This window comes from Saccostrea echinata, unplaced genomic scaffold, assembly GCF_033153115.1.
Source record: "Saccostrea echinata isolate AGI-Se365-2 ecotype Australia unplaced genomic scaffold, CSIRO_AGI_Sech_v1 ptg000030l, whole genome shotgun sequence".
Classification (NCBI taxonomy): domain Eukaryota; kingdom Metazoa; phylum Mollusca; class Bivalvia; order Ostreida; family Ostreidae; genus Saccostrea; species Saccostrea echinata.
In genome coordinates this window covers 2,020,686-2,041,531 of record NW_026889779.1, presented here as the reverse complement: position 1 = coordinate 2,041,531, position 20,846 = coordinate 2,020,686, and the positions used below count along the sequence as shown (strand labels likewise).

Below are 20,846 nucleotides of genomic sequence, written 5' to 3'. Positions count from 1 at the left end.
GCAAAACACTTGGACAAACATTCACCTACCATCATTAACTCATAAACATGCAGAATGAGAAACAGAAAAGAAGTTGCTTTAAAGGTAGAAGAGAAGATTGGAGAAGGGTTTAGTAATAAAGACACATGCATCATAGAGAGGTAGATATGGACTTGTTAGAGATTTGGTCGGAAGGGCAGAGACAATTTATGAAAATAAATCATATCGGATATGGAAAATATATTTGTAGTTTTCCGGAATTTAAATGTTCACTTTTTTTGGTTTATTAAAGTGAACATTTAAATTCCGGAAAACTACAAATATATTTTCCAAGTCGGAAATTATTTTTAAATCCGGATTTTTGCATTTCTATTGACAAAAATAAAGATTTTTTAAACACAACTTTCAATATTTTAAAATTTGAAATGAAGACGGCATTAATATTCGTATTCTCTTATGAAAAGAAAAACATATTTACAAAATCATAAAGGCCACATTTCATAAAACGCCTATTATGTCAATTATAATAGTTCTTTACTAAGTTGTAAATTACTGTTAAAGTTATGTATTGTCAGATTACCGTGCATATGGCTTCAAAAGTCAAATTTCCATGGAATTAGCGACTTCATTTATTAGTTGTTCCATGATTGCGAATCTTTGAGGTCCAATATGGGCTTCGCCCATCCATCTTGTAATGACGAAAGCTGTGTTGTGAATTTGATTTTCTCTCATGTATCGCAAAAGTCTGCGCCCTGCCCCATGTTCACAATCATCATGATAATTTTCGTGCACGGTACCATCTTCTGTAGAAAATCTATAAACTAAGATACGATTATCTGCACTTGCTGCATATGGATCTATTAAAACTTTGCTGTACATATTCTTGACATCCTCCACAGTCTTAACTCGAGCACCGAAAGCCATAAATTCCGAGCCGTCCTTTTTGATGGGGTCCGAGTTTTTTGTTTCAACTGAGACTAGATGTTCTGTCTCTTCAGGCGTTACCAATAAAACGTCTGCATTTGATAGAAATGGTATGTCATCTTTATAACTGGAGCCATTGGGCAAGATGATCTGATTCTTTTGAATCTTAACAGTGATATTTTGGCTGCGCAAAGACTCTGCTGTATCATACACCCTGTTTCGAGCGGATACAATGGATGCAGGTTGTTGTGTAGTAATAAAGAAGGGTAATGGTTGTTTGGCAATTTTCTTTAGCTTTTGAGCATTAAGAATTGTGTTAATTTTACTACGGTCGGTCAACTTTGCAGTAATGGATACAGGTCGGTCAGAATTGTATTGTGGGCGTGCCCCATTCCTATGAATCCTTACAAAACTAACATCCACCCTTAGAAGTTCTTTAAAAGTTACTGGCATTGATGTGGGTAGGTCCTCATTGGGTTCGTAAGGATAATTGTGAATAAGGATATTGTCTCGCATAGACCTTGACCTAAGATCCGTAACCTCGTGTTCCATAAGAGACATTTTTCTGTCCATTCGAATTACAACTGACCGTAGTAATTCCAGTTCCCTCCGCAGTTGAGTGTTTTCTTGACGTAGCAAAGATATGTCGTCATAATTGCTCTCGCTTTGTTCTGCAACGTATTTTAATTTTGAAATTACGCTCTGATCACCCTCCCATAGATCATTTCTTATAGCTTCAACAGATGTTTTAATGTCATCAATAGAGCGAGACTGAGAGCTGTCAACAATAGACCGATTAACGGTTGTTTCTTCTATCGGTTCGCTCACACTGTTTTTACTGGGAGAACTAGGCGACTTTGTGTTACCTGGATTCTTCTGTGAACACTCCTTAGTCTGTTTTTTAGAACTTGCCCCGGTTCTCCTTGTCGTGTCTGACGGCATTGTAAATGCAGAAATATGCACAAATATAACAAATAACACTCTCCAGGCACAAAAGGACACAATAAATCAAGGTACGAATATTAAATCCTTCTATAAATGCCCTAAATTGACCAAAAACTCTGGAGCTCAGATTAAGCCGCCATACCCTTAGATGTCACGTGACTTTTTTTTTTTTATTATTATTATTTACTTTACTTTAGTTTATCTATGCTACTTCTCCTTAGGGGTACTGCATAACTGTTAGTTCTAGAAATTATAGAAGCTATCTTTGTTGTACCGGGAAGATTCATTTGCTATTTGTGTTATAAACTTATTTTTCTATGGGTACACATGTAACTTTTATAGATAGGGAATTTCTGATGGTACAATTTCATAATGGGAATTTTCGCCTCGACCTTTTACAAGGACATTTTTCCGTATGAGTGACATGGGATCCATGTATTTTAATTGTTAACTGGGTGATGAGAAAACTCGGTCTTTTTATCACACATCTTTGGTAGCATCAATATAAGTTACGAGAACAGCTGTTCTGTCTTAGAAAATAAAATGCCAAGGAGGAGAGGGTTCCTAAATGTCACATGTGATTGAAAACTGAATGTTGCTTTACGCCATTTTAGAATTATTCACTCAGATAAAGAGATCATCCACTTAAGGTGAAGTATCAAATTTCGATTTATGCATGGTTTCATTATTGACCAACGCTTACCGTGGGAAGGGACCTCCTTTTTAAAGATGATTTACTTTTAATGCTGAGGATTTAGCAAAAGAACTGTCACTACCCGTGTTAAACACCTTAGTTTTTGACGCGGCATGGGAAAAGGAAATTTAACCCAAAGTTTCAAGGGTGCGAAAGGAGCGTCAAACCCTTAGGGTCCATTTTGTACCTAGGACGTGTAGAACTTTGTTAGTCCATGGATATACTGAAACTTCTGATCTGCGTAGTGGAATTAGGAACTGTTGAAAATCTACTCCATTTTATGGAGTGTCGTTAGAAAATGGGGTGGGGGGACTCAACTTTTATACATACATTTATGTATTAAAGTTTAGATAGCTTTTTTAATTAAATATATTGTTTTACATGCGTAATTCAATGAAATCAAAGCAATTCTTACGATGTTATTTCATTTTATATAGATATATATATTTTTAATACAACCGTTCTGAGTTTAATTTAATGTACTGACTATTTAAATGAATAGTTAACATGTAATTGCATTAACATTTTCATCCTGTAAATTAATGGACTTTTCATTTTTTGCAAATGTAGAATTTATTTTATTGATTACAACTTATTTTTTATTTAATCACAAACAAAGTCCATTCAATGCTTTCAACATTTGATACACTACTTTTATAGTTCAATAGAAGCTTAGAAACCTCATTTCTTAGATGTGCATTTTATGTACAATAGGTGCCACATCTATAGAAACAATACACAATTACAATATAAACATATATGAAATAATACTTTTAATTAAATGCTAATTAAACATTTTTCAACATCATACGAGGTGCATTTTGTAAAGATTTACATTCAAAATATGCAAAATGTGAATGCATCAAAACTCTTGTTATAAAAAAAATATTTTAAGCCTTAAATTAAACAATCTTCGCATTTATTACTAAAGTCTGATATGTTTCCGACATAAATAAACAATTTTTGATCATTAACATTTAGAAACATGCATAGAAACTTGTAGTAAATAGACCTACCCTCAATTTTCTTTAATTGACAGCCATTTGTAATCTCTAAATCATGTGACTTAGGTGATCGATGTTGAAAAACAAACATCAAAATCATGAAATAGAATGATTAAAGATACATAAAATCACATTCTTAAGTGATTTTATCGTAGGCCGGAAAAAAGCGTTATAGAGAATCATCCTTTGAGCATGTCCAATGCATTTTCAACAAGGGAACCTTGCATTTACCCCAAGGAAAAATGGTTAATGAAAGATAATATTGACAAACAAAAACTTCTATTGTTCACTTTATTAAATTTGAAAAAAATATCCAGTTGAACAATCATAAAATATTGAATTAATTTATCTTGGTCTATTAAAATATTAAGAACTTTATTACAAATTGTAGTTTTCAAATTCTTTTATTTTTAGATCTAGGGACAGAATGTTCTAATTGCATAAGAATACCACAGAATCAGAACTCCTTAAGTGTGCTGTGCAGAGAGGACAAAAAATAAAATGAAAGAAAGAAATAAAAATATTTGAACTATAATCAGTTTGTCCAAATCCAAACTATTGGTGGAGAGAGGGGTGGTGATGATTGAGTTAATACATATTTCAGAATTCTTTGACAAAAAATAATATCCAAACAGAGGGATGTGCTCCAAAGAGTGCATTTTTAAAGGTTATTTTATATGACAGTTACGAAAATTACAAGGGGTAGGAGAGTCCTGACTCCCTTCCGGATCAGCACTAGCATAAGCAACCTTTCAAAATAGATGAACACAAATACATTGCCTATCATTTTCTTGATTATATCTAGTTAGTAACGATGAATACATGGAATATTGGGGGAAAATCTCTCGGCGGTTGAGGTTTTAATGCCAACTAAACAACAAACAAAAATTGTCAATTTTATTGTAAACATTGAAAATTATAACGTTCCCTTCTCTACTCTGTAGTACGTATCAGAACAGTAAATTTCGGAGACAGTTGAACTGACCTTCAAGTCGGATGCAGTACAGATCTAGATCGGTAAAGGTTAAAATTATTCTTCTACTTACTAAAATTATGTGTTTGAAATCTCTCTGAAACATATCTGACATTTTGACAAACGTTTCCGTAAAAATTCGTGAGCAAACAAGCCGATCAAAAGTTTTTCCGTGCGATTTCTGTAACTCGCATCCATGTTGTTTACGTTAGTTTGTCGGAGTCTGCAACCACGTGACTTTCGTTGCCATCGGTGGGCGGAGCGTGGATGCGTGAATTAAAATGACTCTGATACCACTGTAAAGCTTAGGCAAATATGCATTAGTAGTGACGTCATTTTACATTCAAAATGACGTTTAGGTCTGCTAAAATGACGTCATAATTAGGTATACTCTGTATACTGGGCGTAAAAATGACTGATAAGGAGAACATTTTTTTTGTTGAGCAAAGAGCGTATTGCAAAATTCGCTCATTGCTTGGCTTTACGGCAACAGAAATAAAAGCCGATTTAGATGTAGTATATAGAGAGCATGCTCTTTCATATCGAGCAATAGCAAGATGGGTAGTTCAATTTAAAGAGGGTAGAAAATCAATTGAAGATGACCCCCGTTCGGGGCGTCCAGTTTGTGCATTTGGCGAAAAAGAAATCGTCGCTGTTCAAAATACGATAGCTGATGATGCTAGATATACAGTTGAGGAAATAGCAGACTTAACTAACATTAATTCGTCAGCAGTTTTTCGTATTTCAAAGGAAAACTTAAAGCTTAGGAAAGTCTGTGCTAGATGGGTGACGCATCTTCTCTCGGAAGAGCAAAAGCGCATCCGGGTAGAAATGGCTTCACAGTTACTAACAATTTATGAAGATTGTGACCAAAGGCGAATAAATGAGATTGTAACTGGTGATGAAACATGGATATATTTTTTTGAACCGGAAACTAAGCTCAATAATAAAGTTTGGATCGGTGAAAATGATACAAGGCCTCAAATTGCACACAGAATCCGGTTTGTCCGGAGAGTAATATACGCCTTATTTTTTGATTCTAAAGGCCCTGTTGCTCAAGTTCCGGTTCCAGAACACAGCAGTGTTACTGGTCAATTTTATGCAGAGAATGTCTTGTCTCAGGTTGTAGAGCACTATAAAACGACCCGACCAACAACCAGTACTAGAGGAATAAAGCTCCTCCATGACAACGCACCTGTCCATAGATCAGAGGTAGTAACCAAATATCTAAAGGAAAATGGTATTGCCGTTTTACCACATCCACCCTACAGTCCTGACCTAGCTCCATGCGATTTTTGGTTGAATGCCGTTATCAAAGAAGCCCTCCGAGGACGGCGATTTGAAAGTCGTCATGCAGTCGGAAGTGCCGTATTCCAGTGTATAAAGCGTATACCGAAAGAGGACTATAGAGCAGCATTTTCCATGTGGATTTCAAGACTGAAAAAGTGTGTCCAGGTGAACGGAGACTATTTTGAGGGATTGATATAATTTAATTTATGATAATGACGCTCATTAATTTACCGCACGCCAGTTGCCAGAACTTTTGAAATGCCCCTCGTACTATAGTAAAATATATTCAAATATTGACCATATTTGCTGAAAACTACAGATGTATATATTCATTGCCAAAATTCAACTAGTTTATTTTAATTTATTGGATAGGGCGAGTATACAGTAGAAGTGCTTTTTCCGCGTGGGATTAACTTACGCTATGTACTCGGTCACACTTTTCCGCGGAATTTTGTCACAGCATACCTAAAATGCATTAGGAATCATAATGGCAATCCAAGAAATCCGCGTAATTTTCTACTTGCGGATCCAACAGAAATTGTGATTCCGCGGAATTAAGACCCCTTGGAAAAAAGTAGATTTACAGTATTTGATAAACTGGTTATAGAAACTCCTTTTATGTAACAGGGATATTCAAATTTATAATACTTGTTTCAAAATACTCACAATTATCTTAAAAAAATAAAATCTTTCAATGTACCAAATTATTACATGTATTAGCTTATATGGGTTAAAAAGATAGATGATCTATAACGCTCCAAGTTGGTACAATTAGAAAGGAATGAGAAAAGAAGCTATACTAGCTAGATATACTCGTTAACATTTTTTTCTAGTTTATTTAATGTCTTCTTTTAAAGCGATTAAATACAAAACAAAAATACTTTAAAAAGATTTGTATTGACATGGCTTAATTAAAGAAAGGAGAAAAAAACTTTAACGTGAATTATCAAATTATGAAAGAAGAATAAGATAGATTACACGATCAGTATGTACTGGTCCCCACTGACAAAACAGGTAACGACATAGTCTTTGTTCGTAAGGCTCATTATTTGAATTGTATTTTAGAGGAAATAGGATTTAATTCTGCAAGTGGTAATCCAACTTATACTCATAGCTTTCTATCTAAGGAGGAAATTCTTTAAAGCCATATGTCAGTTTTAAATATTTTTAATATTCCCAACAATCAAAATGAATTTGAATTACCATACCTATACTGGATTCCAAAACTCCATAAAAATCCCTACAAAGATACATAGCGTGTTCCAGTAAATGTTCTACCAAGCCTTTTTATACTCCTCACTCAAATATTTACAGCAGTGAAGGAGAAACTTCACGAGTACCATTCTCCACGATAAAGTAAAGTCCAGGGTTTTTGACATCATAGACTGCTGCTTTTTCAATAAATATGAAAGTCGTAAATATACTTACCTTGTCATTGGTCATTAGGACAATTATTCTGTTAAAAAAGCATTCTGATTGTAAACACAAGTACTCTGAAGTTGATATAAAAAAAGATGCCTTAGTTTCTAATTGACAATGTCTATGTGTTTCTTGGAGATCGTCTTTCAACAATCTATTGGAATTTCCATGGGTACCAATTGTGCCCCCTTATTAGCAGACCTATTTTTGTGTTCATATGAAGAAATTTTATTCAAAAACTTCTACAATAGTAGAAGAAAACATTTGATCTGACCTTCAACTCGACAATTAAATATATCGACGACGTATTATCAATTAACAATAGTTATTTCCATTCATAAGTCGACTCGAAATATCCCAGTGAGCTTGAAATAAATTTTCTTGTTTGTTTGTTGTTTAACGTCCCTCTCGAGAATTTTTCACTTATATGGAGACGAAACCACTTGGTTGGTGGAGGGCTACAAATATTGACATAAACTCGGCAGTCAAGGCCATTGAGCAGTGAGGGATCTTTTTCGTGCCAGCACCTACTGCGACATGGGATTTTATACGGTCTCATCCGAAGGACCAATCTCCATGTCCCGCACTGAGATTCGAACCCGCGACGCAAGGATCAATTCCTTACTGCGAACTCTAGAGCAGACGCTCTAACCACTGCGCCACGCGGACGACGAGCTTGAAATAAAAGATACCACAGAGTCTGACATATCTGTTTCATATTTGGATAATATGCTAGAAAAAGACTTTAATGGTACCTTACAACAAAGCTTTATGATAAACGTGATGACTTAAATATTCCAATCGTCAACTTCCCTTACTTATGTAGCAATATACTCCTATCACCTGCATATGGGGTTTTTGTCTCCCAGTTGATTCGATACGCAAGAGCATGCCCTACTTACGAACATTTTCTAAAACGATGCAAGCTATTGACAAACAAGTTGATGAAGCAAGGATATCAACAGTCTAATTTGAAGTCATCATTACCCAAATTTTATGGTCGATACAATGACCTTGTCAGCAAATACAACCCATCATTAAGTCAAATGCTGACTGAAGGTTTTCATACAAATCGTTAGGCCATTATTTACACACTGAATTGTCGACGGGTTTTTCTGTTTTACCCAATCAAAACAAGGAGCACACTTCGAGTGTGACCGGTCGGCAAGGGATGCTCTTTCTTCCATAGCACCTGATCCCACCTCTGAGGTTTTTGGAGGTTCGTGTTTGCTCTGCTTTAAATTTGTATTTTTTCAATGGACTACGACTTTGATTACTGTTCGTTATCTCCATATTTCATACATTTTGCATAAAGATTATGCACCTCGGGGGTCCGTGTTTGCTCGGCTCACGATTTGTTTTGTCTAAATGTACTTTATACTTGAATACTGTTCGTTATCTCCATATTTCTGATTAAGGTTTAAAGTAAGGTAGCTTTCTAAATCAAGAGTAAGTCTGTATTGGATAATTCACTTGCAACATGCTACAAGTATGATGACAACCAAGGTCTCGGGTTGATCTACACTAAAACAGCAATGGTAGTAACAAAAAACATATGCTTGGGTCCTAGGATTCTTACAAAACATATCAATAGTGTTACAAGATCCTCAAAGAATTTATATGCTGTACGATATGATGCTTCACTAGCGTATCATCATAAATGTTATTTAACTTTATTGCTTTCAACTATGTATTTTTTCTCTTTAGCACGAAAAATAAAAATATTTCATATAGCTGTTTCCAAAGAAACGTGTTAAAAACATAGATCAACAGCCAGAGAATCATTTTAGAGTATCAAAATATTAAATAAATTATTGGAACGATCGTTATTATAATTGTAGTTTTGATTTAGGTACAAGGAAGTACATTTCTGTAAGACCTATCAAATTTTGAAGAAAGCATTTCTTTATTAATCAATAGATCATTTTGAATCGATCGCTTGAGGGAGAAATTTAATTGCAATGACTCTGAAGTATCTTTTAGAAATTTAACTTGTGTATATTTTTTCCAACAAATTTTTTATTAAGCAAATTAGGTGAAAGTCCATATTTGCAGAATGTTGAAATTTGACAAAGAAATTAAAATGAAATTATTGATAAAAGGAAATAAGATAAAGACATGAATAATTTATATTTTATAAGAGCGACAATTTTATAAAGAACCTATGTTTCCTGAGACTAAATGTTTATTTTAATGTCGAAACACACATAAACTACTAAACTCAGAGCACCAAACTCCATCAGAAGGTTTAAAGTGACCAGGACTCAGTTGTTTTGTTTACAATTTTAATGTCTAGTTTTATTCAAAAATGATTAAGTTTAATGATTTGAACTTACATGAATATTCTAAGAATTCAATGACAATTAAGTATTATGGATATAGTTTACTTTGTGAAAGTGCAAGGATATGTGTCAATCAAACGCGTCCCGAAAATCATAGTTTTAATTATTTTCAGATAAAAGAATTTTCTTAACAAACTTTTCATATATTTCGGTGGGAAATGCTCTAGCAATGTATGTCATGATATTATTTAGAAAATTTTAGAAAATATGAGCTTCAAATCTGTGTCCTAACCCCTTTAACAAAAACAATTTGATTTAATTTTCATGAAATTCAAAGTTAAAAAAATCGTTATAACGGAGAATTGCTTTCTGAAAATGAAGTGCACAAAGAGTTGTCTTTCTTTGTGCTTGCTAGATAAAGAACAAGACACTTAGTAAAATAAATAAATGAATATTCTTCCGGTTTAGAAACTGTAACAATATTACAGTGTATGTACATTATAGCTAAATATAGTACCCATTTATTATGTACATTAGCGGCCTCAGTAAAATAGAGTCTGATTTTGTACAGCACCTAAGCGACTGAGATTACACGTTTGCCGCCATTTTGTAAACAATGACATGCCATGCTGTCTTGAATAAACACTCCAATCTCCTTACAAAGACTTACTATGATATTGATACATGGTGTCAGAAGTAAAGTGAGTACCGAACTTCGTTTTAATTAACGTGATTGAGTGATAGTGTGTTAATTCACAGTAAATAAATGTTTCTGGACTGCAAACGTGCTGGACCGAATTTCTTCCACTAGTACGTCCATGTTCCACGTTAGTGCAAATTATACAAGTTGTAGGGAATGAGTAGTGAACCCAGAGACTTTAGTGAATATATCAGATACCTTTACGGAATGGAGAATCAAGCAGCAGCGCCGGCATCGGTCATGCAAAGCCACATACCGCTCCCGCCAAAACTAGAGTTGGCCGGGAATATCGCACAGCATTGGAAAAGTTGGAAACAGCTATGGGATTCCTATGTCATCGTGACGGGCCTTTCAGACAAAGCCAACGCTTACCAGGTAGCAACTTTTATTACGTGTATTGGCCCTGAAGGCCTCGAAATCTACAACGGACTTCCGTTTAAAGATGAAAATGAAAGGAATGACCCAGAAACCATATTAAAACTCATGGAGGAGTATTGTGTAGGAAAAACAAACACTATATATGAGAGATATGTTTTCAACAACAAGCATCAAGAAACAGAAGAGACCATAGATTCATATGTTACCAAGTTGAGGAAGCTGTCACTGACTTGTGAGTTTGGACAGTTAGCTGACCAAATGATACGCGACAGAATTGTGTGTGGAATCAAAGACAACACTATACGAAAAAAACTTTTGCAAGAATCTGGACTGTCACTTCAAAAATGTGTGGACATCTGTCGAGCAGCAGAAAAAACAGCTGCACAAGTGAAGACCATGAACCCTCAGGATGAAATTCATACATTGAAAAAATCAGCGAAACCGAGAAACGGTGTGAAGCATAAGGATCATAAAGGAGGAGGAAAACACCCTAAACCACATACTACAAAGACTCATACATGCTGTTACTGCGGGCAACAACATTCCAAGGATAAGCAATCATGCCCGGCATGGGGCAAAACCTGTGGAAGGTGTGGAAAGAAAAATCATTTTAAGGCGGTTTGCCGACAGCGGGATAAGAGAGTGAACTTACTGTATCATTATGAGCAATGTGATTCTGATGAGGAAATCCTTACAGTAGAACAGATTTCTGCTACCAGCGCTTTGGAACACCCGAGAAAACTGTTTGCTCAAATGAACATTAATTCTCAAGCGAAACTTGTAAAATTCCAAATTGACTGTGGGGCTACCTGCAATTACCTGCAACCTGTTATTACAGATGACCTTGTGCCGAAAAATGTGAAGATACAGAAGGGGCATCACACATTGAAAGTTTACAATGGACAGCAAATGAAGACTGTTGGCACTTACAAATCCAAAAAACTTTGTTGTTGTGAACAGTGGGTTACACCCTATTTTGGGCTCAAACACAAGTCAACGAATGAACTTGATTTCAGTCCAACATGACAATATCATGGCTATTGAGAACCCCAACACAAACAGTCACCTTGATATGGACACAATTACAAAGAAATCTGGAGAGATCTTTACAGGAAATGGATGCTTTAAGGGACCTGTGCATCTAGAAATAGACAAGACTGTCCCACCTGTGAAACTTCCTTTACGCCGTGTCCCAGTTGCAATCAAGCCACTTTTGCAACAAGAGCTGAAAAGACTAGAAGGACTACTGGTCATTCACGCTGTCAACAAGCCAACAGACTGGGTGTCTAGCCTACTAGCATTCAAGAAACCGAATGGAAAATTACGTATCTGCATCGACCCAAAACCTTTGAATAAGGCTCTCCGTCGAAGTCACTACCCTCTTCCTGTGATAGAAGACGTCTTGCCTGATCTAGCAAAGGCTCGTGTTTTCACTGTGTGTGATGTAAAGAATGGCTTCTGGCATGTGGAGCTCGACGAGCAGTCCAGCTACCTTACAACTTTTGAAACTCCGTTTGGACGTTATCGTTGGCGCCGCCTACCTTTTGGCATCTCTCCAGCGCCTGAGATTTTCCAGCATCGTTTGGAACTAGCCATACAAAACTTACCAGGAGTCAAAGCTGTCGCTGATGATATCCTTATCTATGGAGAAGGAGACAGTGATGCAGAAGCCATACGCGACCATGACCAGAAACTTGTCAGCTTTTTGAACCGTTGCCGTGAGCAAGGAATCTAGTTGAATAAAGACAAGTTCAAACTGCGATTAAAGGAAATGCCATACATTGGACATGTTCTAACCCCCAGTGGACTCAAGCCTGACCCTCGTAAAGTACAGGCTATTATTGAATTTGAAACCCCAAAGGATGTTGCAGGCGTGCAGAGGTTCTTAGGACTTGTGAACTATCTGTCCAAGTTCATGGACAAATTGAGTGATATGTGTGAACCAATTCGGTCCCTTGTCCACCGAGATGTAGTTTGGCAATGGACGCATGAACATGAAGAAGCGTTTCGTAAACTTAAAGAGACAATATCGCAAACACCCGTTCTACGATACTTCGACTCGAAAGAAGAAACCACACTTCAGTGTGATGCATCAAGCACAGGACTTGGCGCATCTCTCTTACAGCAGGGACAACCAGTCGCTTATGCCAGTAGAGCATTGACGCCTACAGAACAACATTATGCTCAGATTGAGAAGGAGCTTTTGGCTGTCGTATTTGGAAAGGAACGATTCAACCAATACACCTATGGCCGTAAGGTTCTTGTGGAAAGCGACCACAAACCCCTTGAAATTATTTACAAGAAACCACTTGCTTCAGCTCCAAAGCGTCTAAAACGCATGTTTTTACGACTCCAGAAATATGAAATTAAGATCACATACAAGCCTGGCAAAGAAATGTATGTGGCAGACGCACTGTCCAGAGCGCATCCCAAGAGACAGACTACAGGACTCTGCACAGAGGAAGTATTCAAAGTATTTGAAGATACCAACATGGTGGAATACTTACCTATTTCACAAGCAAGGATATTGAAGATACAGCAGACCAGTGACAAAACACACGACTTACTTAAGCAGACTATTCTAGAAGGATGGCCAAAGAACAAGGAAAGTGCACCAGCTGAAGTGCACCTATACTTTCATGTGCGAGACGAACTATCCGTCCAAGATGGTATTGTTTACCGTGGTACCCGTTGTGTCATACCGAAAGCATTACGTGCCGAAGTTATGGGAAAGCTTCACCAGTCACATATTGGAGCAGAAGGATGCCTTCGTAGAGCTAGAGATTGTGTATACTGGCCGTCCATGAACTCTGAGATCAAAGATCTTGTCTCAAAGTGTGAAACTTGCAGAACTTATGTACCATCACAGCAAAAAGAAACTCTCATCTCGCACGAGATTACAAAAACGGCCGTGGTCTGTTGTAGGAGTAGACCTTTTCCAATCACCAGTGAGTGATGACCAATACCTCGTCACAGTAGATTACTACAGCAATTTCTTTGAAATTGACAGACTGGAGTCCACCACCTCAGCTACCGTGATCAGCAAGTTAAAACAGCATTGCGGTACTTGACTTCAGAAATACACCAACACAAGGAATCGGAGAAAGTCCAAGCCAGCGACTAATGAACCGCAGAACAAAGACATTGATGCCACAGAAAGAAACATTGCTATCACCATGTGGTAAAAAAGATAACATCAAGAAAATAAGGGAGGAAAAAGACAGACAAGCTCGCTATTACAACCGTACAGCAAAAGACCTGCGCGATTCACAACCAGGTGACACAGTGCGCGTGAAGCCATCACAACTGAGAGAAAAGGAGTGGAAGAAAGGAACGATCATCGGCAAAGAGGGAATAAGATCGTATAGTGTACAAACACAAGACGGTACCTATAGGAGAAACCGCTCTCACCTTAAGGCCACTCGTGAGAAACCACATGACTTTTCTGTTATTCCTGACTACACAACTCCGAATGAACAGTCAGTCGATAATTCCAGACAGACTGCTCTGTGTGGGAAGCGCCCTAGACCAATATCCGAGACCGCCGAAAGTGATCGAACTCTACCTGACAAACCGATAGTCGTTCCGAGCCGAGATGTTCCATTGAAGCTCGAGGAACCGCGTACCACTCGTTCCGGACGCATTGTTAAGCCGCCACAATATTTGGAGAACTATGTGCAGGCTGTGTATTATGTGTAATGAACTGTTTCAGTATTATTTTCATAGACTAGTCAGTTTATAATATTGTTGTTATTGAAATTGCATAATCTTGTATTCTCATTCTTGTCTAGTGTTTAGGTCCATAAAAGGATTTTTGTTTCTTTTTTAAAAAAAGGGAGATGTAACAATATTACAGTGTATGTACATTATAGCTAAATATAGTACCCATTTATTATGTACATTAGCGGCCTCAGTAAAATACATGTAGAGTCTGATTTTGTACAGCACCTAAGCGACTGAGATTACACGTTTGCCGCCATTTTGTAAACCATGACATGCCATGCTGTCTTGAATAAACACTCCAATCTCCTTACAAAGACTTACTATGATATTGATACAGAAACTATAGTGTTATAGCAAAGTGAACAATATTAGCATTATTCAAAAGGAAAATTGGGATCAATAGAAGATGTCATTTGTTTAACCCTTAGCAGCACCGACAGGTTCTGTTTTATTGTCATAGGGTCCAGAGAAGAAATTCGATGTTAAAACCTAAATAAAAATGTGTAGATTTAGAAATGTTATTAATAATTTTCTTGCATTTCCAAATTTTAATATCCCTTGACAAATCTTTACTAATTTTACCTATTTTGAGCGAAAAATCCGTTCAAAACAGATAGGTTTTATTCTAGAGCCTTATGTAAAATGACCTACCGCCTTCGATAAGTTCTTTCCCTTGATGAAGTGTTTTTACTACATATATTATGATATCATCTCTTTTGCCTCATAGGTTATTGTCCAAATAATGGATAGTACCAGATAATTTTGCACCTTGACTGATTTTCTCAGCTTTAATAACGATTTGATTCCTTCATCTTTATAGAATTGGTGGTGGTGTCCATTCTTTAGTCGATAACCTAAGGGTCAAAAGACATATTTTAAGCGGAATTGTAAAGGTGTGAATGGAAATTTTAGCGGAAGATTTATAGGACATTTTAGAGGAAGAAAAATCAATTACCTGGAAAAATTCAATTCATGGTCATTTTAGCGGATTTTTTTTTCACAAGCAAGTTTAAGTCTTTTTACATAGTCAAGGTAAAGTCAGCAAATATTGACCAATCAGTTACTAAATTATCAACTCTAACGGAGCCTTCAAAGGCACAGGCAAGAACAAAACTCAACTCATATTCATACAGGGAGGTATACGAGAACACGGTAGATATGATGGAATACTAAACAAGGCCATGTTTCTAATAAATTTTCTATGAAAAAAGGCAAAGCTCGTATTTGAACTAAGAGGTCTTTCTAGACCATTCTCATTTATAATCCTACTCCCATCTCCCTGTTGGTGAGCAGGAGACTGGACATCGGAAGAGAATGAATATATTTAACTAAATTTTCTGCTAAAAGGACCGCATCCTCTTTCGAATCCTGCTAAAATTTCCATACTTTTCTGCAAATAAAAAATACTGTCAATCCGCTGAAATGTCCAACAACAAACCTAAGAGACGATAGAGATGACATTTTTAGTATATGTGTTACAAACACCTAAGACTGTTCAGTGAGGTAATGAACTTATTTCGGGCGCACGGGTATAGTTGTTGTCTAAACTGTGTAAAAAAAAGTGTTCAAGGAAGCATTGATATATAAATGCTTTCAAAAGACGCAGACTTTGTACTATGTATTCATCACAATGACACTCTAACGATTCTTATTACTTAAAAATTTTATTGAAACTAATGGGGTTGTTATTCAAATGTTGAAGGTATTAGTGTGCACACATCTATCATTGTCATAAAACTAGAGAAGATTGATATATTTCATATTAGAAATGACAGATATGCATAAACATTAAGGCAGTGATTATTGCAGAAAATCCTCCTTCTTATTATTTGAAAAATCTCACATGGATAAACGAACAGGACAAAGGTAAAGAACGATCTCATAAAATCTCACATGAAAAGAAAAAAAAAAGTGTCAAAAAATATGGCAAATAAAAAAAATCTTACTTTTCATATTAATTTTCTAAAGCCTTAACATTATTTATACATACCTTCTTGTCGAATTAAAAAGAATCACTTACTCTGTTGCAAGTCCGCAAATTACTGCTAGGTCAAATCAATTTACGAGATTTTTTCCAACAGTGAAATCTTAAAATAACTGGATATATGTTATAACTTTACAAAATGTTCTTCTTTACTCCTCACTAAAATATTAAAAAAGTGAAGGATAAACTTCATGAGTACTGTAAAACAATATATTTGAGAAGTGGTGTACATCAGAAGTGGATACATAAAAACACCAAGGAACTTTTAGAAAATTTCAAATCACAAAATTTTACCATTATCTACACCATGTGCTTTCTTCTTCTCCTCATGTGTAAGTTTCTGAATAAAGTCTTCTTCATATGAGTACAAAAGAGGTCTCAAATAACTGGGCGCAATTGTCACCCATATGAATTTTTGGAAGACTTGATCTCCAAAAACTACATAGATATTGTCAATTAGAAACTCAAGCATCTTTTTAATATTAACTTCGGAGTACTTGTATGTATAGTCCAAAAGTTTTTTTTTTTACAAAATGATTTTGTAAATGACCAATGACAAGGTAAGTAAATTTAGACTTGTTCCATTTTTATTAAAAAAGCAGCTGTCTATGATGTCAAAAAGCCTGGACTTTAATTCGGCACGGGGAATTGTTATATAAAGTCTTGAAAAGTCGTTCGATTTGATGTTATTGATTTGGTAAAATTTTATGATTTCAAATTTTCTAAAAGTTCCTTGGAGCTTTCAGTATCCACATCTGATTCAAACCACTTCTTGAAAATATTGTTGCACAGTACTCCTGAGGCTTCTCCTTTTCTAGTTTAATATCTTAGTGAGGAGTAAAGAAAGAAGCTTGTTCGAACATTCACTGGAGCCTGCTATGTATCTTTTTTTTTTAAATAATTTTTTTGTAGTTAAGGAATCCAGTATTAGTATGATGTTTCAAATTCAATTTGATTGTTGGGAGTATTAAAAAAATATTGAAAATTAACAAATGATTTTGAAGAATTTCATCCTTAGAAAGGGAGCTATGGGTATAAGTTGGATTACCACTTGCAGAATTAAATTCAAACTCCTCTAAAATACAATTAAAATAATGAGCCTTACAAAGACAATGTTGTTACATGTACCTGCTTTGATCAGCTGGGACAGTACGAGGGTTGTCCCAAAGTCCCGTAGACTGAGCTCTTATCTATTGCAGAAATCAACGTATCTTTATATAATTTTGTGGGTGTATAAAGTGTGCTTTTAGCTGATAAATTACGAAGTTTTAACATAATTACTTGAAAAACGTACGAGTAATTAGAATTTTAGTGTAAGCATGTCCTACCACCCACCGCAAAACTCCGACGTCAAAAAATACGTAAACGTCACTGGTAGGGATTATTCGGGAAAATGCACTAATTATCAGAAATTAATTTACTTTATCATACAGATTTAAGTTATTAATATGAAATATCATAATTGTTATGATATCTTAAACATTAAAATGTTTAAAAAGAATACATGCACCCATTCATAATTAAAAAAAAATCTCATGCATTTCTGAGGGATTTTTAGTCCGTCTTTCCGAATGCAGTTGCACTGCGTGGCTTTTACGACGATTTCTTCGTCTATTTCTTTTCAGACATTTGTGTCTTCGTATGTGTCTCTGTTGGGGTGAATTCAAGTTCCGAACTACATTTTATCATTTTATTATTTTAAGATATGTTTATAGTACATCAAGTAAGAAAGCATTGTTGAAAATGACAAAAAAGGAATCTTGCATCAGCAACACACGACACATGTAACTGCCAGGCATACCTATGCAGACGATATCAGATTGAGGTGGGGTGGATGTTGTTTAAACATTGCACTACATAGTATATTCTGTGAAATCTCATATTTACGTGGGGTCAAATTTTCGTGGATTGACAAAACATAATTGGTTCGAGGGGGTTAAGTTTCGTCGTTGAAGACGTGTTTAGTTGTCAAGTATTTGAAATTTTACATTCGTGAATTTGTGGGTCTCTTAATAAAACGAAAACTGCGTAAATTAAACCCCCACGAAAATTGGTGATTTCACAATACATAGTTGGAATTTGACACTAGATTTTTGTGAAGTATGTTGAACATTTTTTTTCTCATTAAAATTCATTTTATACTACAGTAATTTTCTCAGATTGAACTTTACAGAAATTTATATCTTGAAGCAAGGGACATTTCAAAGCCGTCCAACCCGGTTCCTGTCAACAATTCATTAATACTCTGCGAGAGCAAAATGTCGCTTGCTTCTGGCAAAAGGTAATTCCACATTGCAATCAAAGCTCAATCAATGTATTAATGCAGCAAGCAGACGTATTAAGGAATGATTTGAATTCTCTATTGGATAATAACAATTTACGCTCAAATGCTCAATAACTTGTAATTCATGGTCCATACGTTTGGCAAAATTTCGTGCGTCTTGCTTCGCATTAAAATGCGAGAAGAAATAAGGATGCATAAAAAATCATTTCTGAAGGGGTTGAACGCTGAACATTTTTACCTATCCACAAATTATTGTATTATTCATAGAATTTCAATACTTTGTTTTAAATGGTCATCGAATTGCATAGAAATTCATCCCTTATTTTGCATTATTTGGGCAGGATATTAATATTATTCATTTTGAGTCGATTACTATTATCTGACTTGACCATGCAGAATGACAAACCGCATTTATGGAAACTTTTTCCAAGGTAAGCAACACGTTTTGAATTAAAATTTTGAGATAGTCATCTTTTCACAATTAGAAAGAAAGCTAACAAAATAAAAATATCCTTCCATGAATAGATATGTCTTAGTCTTGATGAATCTGATTTTTTAAACTATGTAATCATTTAACTATAATTTATGCTTCCTCTTTCCAGAAAAAATTAAATTAACAGTAACCTAGAAAACTATAACTTATCACATGTATGTGTTGAAATTATTGTTTATTAAAGCTTGATAGATTTCAAGCTAGTATGTACAAACACAAAAAATTGACAAGTAAAACACCGGTTGGTACCAAGTAAAAATTATATGAATTAACAAAATGTACAAGTCTAAACTTACAAACATGTATCTTAGAAGTTCAGTAACTATAACCAATTGCAAACACGACAAGTGGTATAATACATCAAAATTACAATATACCAAAATATTATATTTGTATGGAAACAGACATGACTAGAAAAATAATAATGTAAAACTAAAATACTACATGAACAAATAGATATGTTGAACAAAACACACACACACAAAAACAAAAAACAAATTGAAAGATTAAGTCATTTCTCAACATAAAACTATTTACTGTCAAAAATGTTATATATATATATATATATATATATATATATATATATATATATATATATATATATATATATATATATATATATAATCTTATTATGATAATGTTCTTTCGTCCTTCTTTAATGAGTTTTGCTAATTCTTGTTCAAAAGTCATTAGGGTTTCAGAAAAAATGCAATGCTAGTCTTCGCTGGGCATTGACAATGAGATGTACATTTTCAATTAACTTATAATTTAATTTTTTTACGGCTGAACTTTTATAAAATGAGTTCCTTTATATTTTTGGAATATTGTCATAAAAACGTAAATCGGATTAATAAGAATTTAAATACAGTTCCCTGAATATTTTCTCAACCTTTGCACAGTGTCAAAATGAATTGCACAAGTAAATATTTATTTATAGTCGGCATGTATATACAGTATAACAGTGATTGAGTACAATTGATTGAATGAGTACAGGTGATTGAAATGTTATCTCGAATATATGTTTTGTGGGAAATATTGGACTTAATCATACGATTTTGTACCAACAACTGCATATCATGTTGATTTCAGGCTGAAACTTGACCTTCGAAAAATCAAATAATCTCTTGATTAACGCAGCTCCACACAGAAATTTTGTATATGCACTTGTTTCGAAAACAAACGTAAAAATAAGAGTTTCCTTCCCTATATTAAAACACTATACAATGTGCCTTTCTAAATTGTCCCTAACGTAAGGAAATAATCAAGATTGTACAAATTGTCAATAACAAATAGGAACAGTTCAATAACGTGTTAAGTAAATAAAGTAGTTGTAATTTCCTGATTATGATAACTGGTACCTACCACGACAATTTTCATACAAGTACAGAAGAATCGGCATTACAGAAGGCAGTGTAGAAATAGATGGCAATAAATGATGCCATGAGTTTTCTTCCTTAAATATTTTTGTGTGTAATGAAAATTTCAACAGCAGATCTGCAGATCTTTTATATACGACCAGAGAGCTATTGTTACGTGCATTAAAATGTGTATATTTATTGCACACACAAACCCACACACTTGAAACAGTTGTATCTCCGTATTTCTATGCTGTCATCTCAAAATGTTATTAACTGTGTGTTTCTTTCTTTTTTAATGTCGCCCGCGTGGCGCAGTGGTTAGAACGTCTGCTCTAGAGTCGCGAAGTAAGGTATTGATCCTTACGTCGCGGGATGTGGAGACCGGTCCTTCGGATGAGACCGTATAAACCGAGGTC

General features: G+C 35.1%; 2 protein-coding genes across 2 annotated transcripts; one reads left to right on the top strand and one right to left on the bottom strand.

The window, feature by feature from the left end:
* Nucleotides 1–579: 579 nt before the first annotated feature.
* On the bottom strand, nucleotides 580–1,845 carry LOC133196101 (uncharacterized). Its single transcript, XM_061332040.1, has one exon. The coding sequence runs from the start codon at nucleotides 1,843–1,845 to the stop codon at nucleotides 580–582; it is 1,266 nt and encodes a 421-aa protein (XP_061188024.1).
* Nucleotides 1,846–11,621: 9,776 nt separating this feature from the next.
* Nucleotides 11,622–12,323, top strand: LOC133196100 (uncharacterized protein K02A2.6-like). Its single transcript, XM_061332039.1, has one exon. It carries the CDS (start codon nucleotides 11,622–11,624, stop codon nucleotides 12,321–12,323), a length of 702 nt encoding a protein of 233 aa, XP_061188023.1.
* Nucleotides 12,324–20,846: the final 8,523 nt, after the last annotated feature.

Excerpts from the sequence above, each read along its gene's own strand:
- LOC133196101 (XM_061332040.1), bottom strand. The coding sequence starts at position 1,845 with ATGCCGTCAGACACGACAAGGAGAACCGGGGCAAGTTCTAAAAAACAG.
- LOC133196100 (XM_061332039.1), top strand. The coding sequence starts at position 11,622 with ATGGCTATTGAGAACCCCAACACAAACAGTCACCTTGATATGGACACA.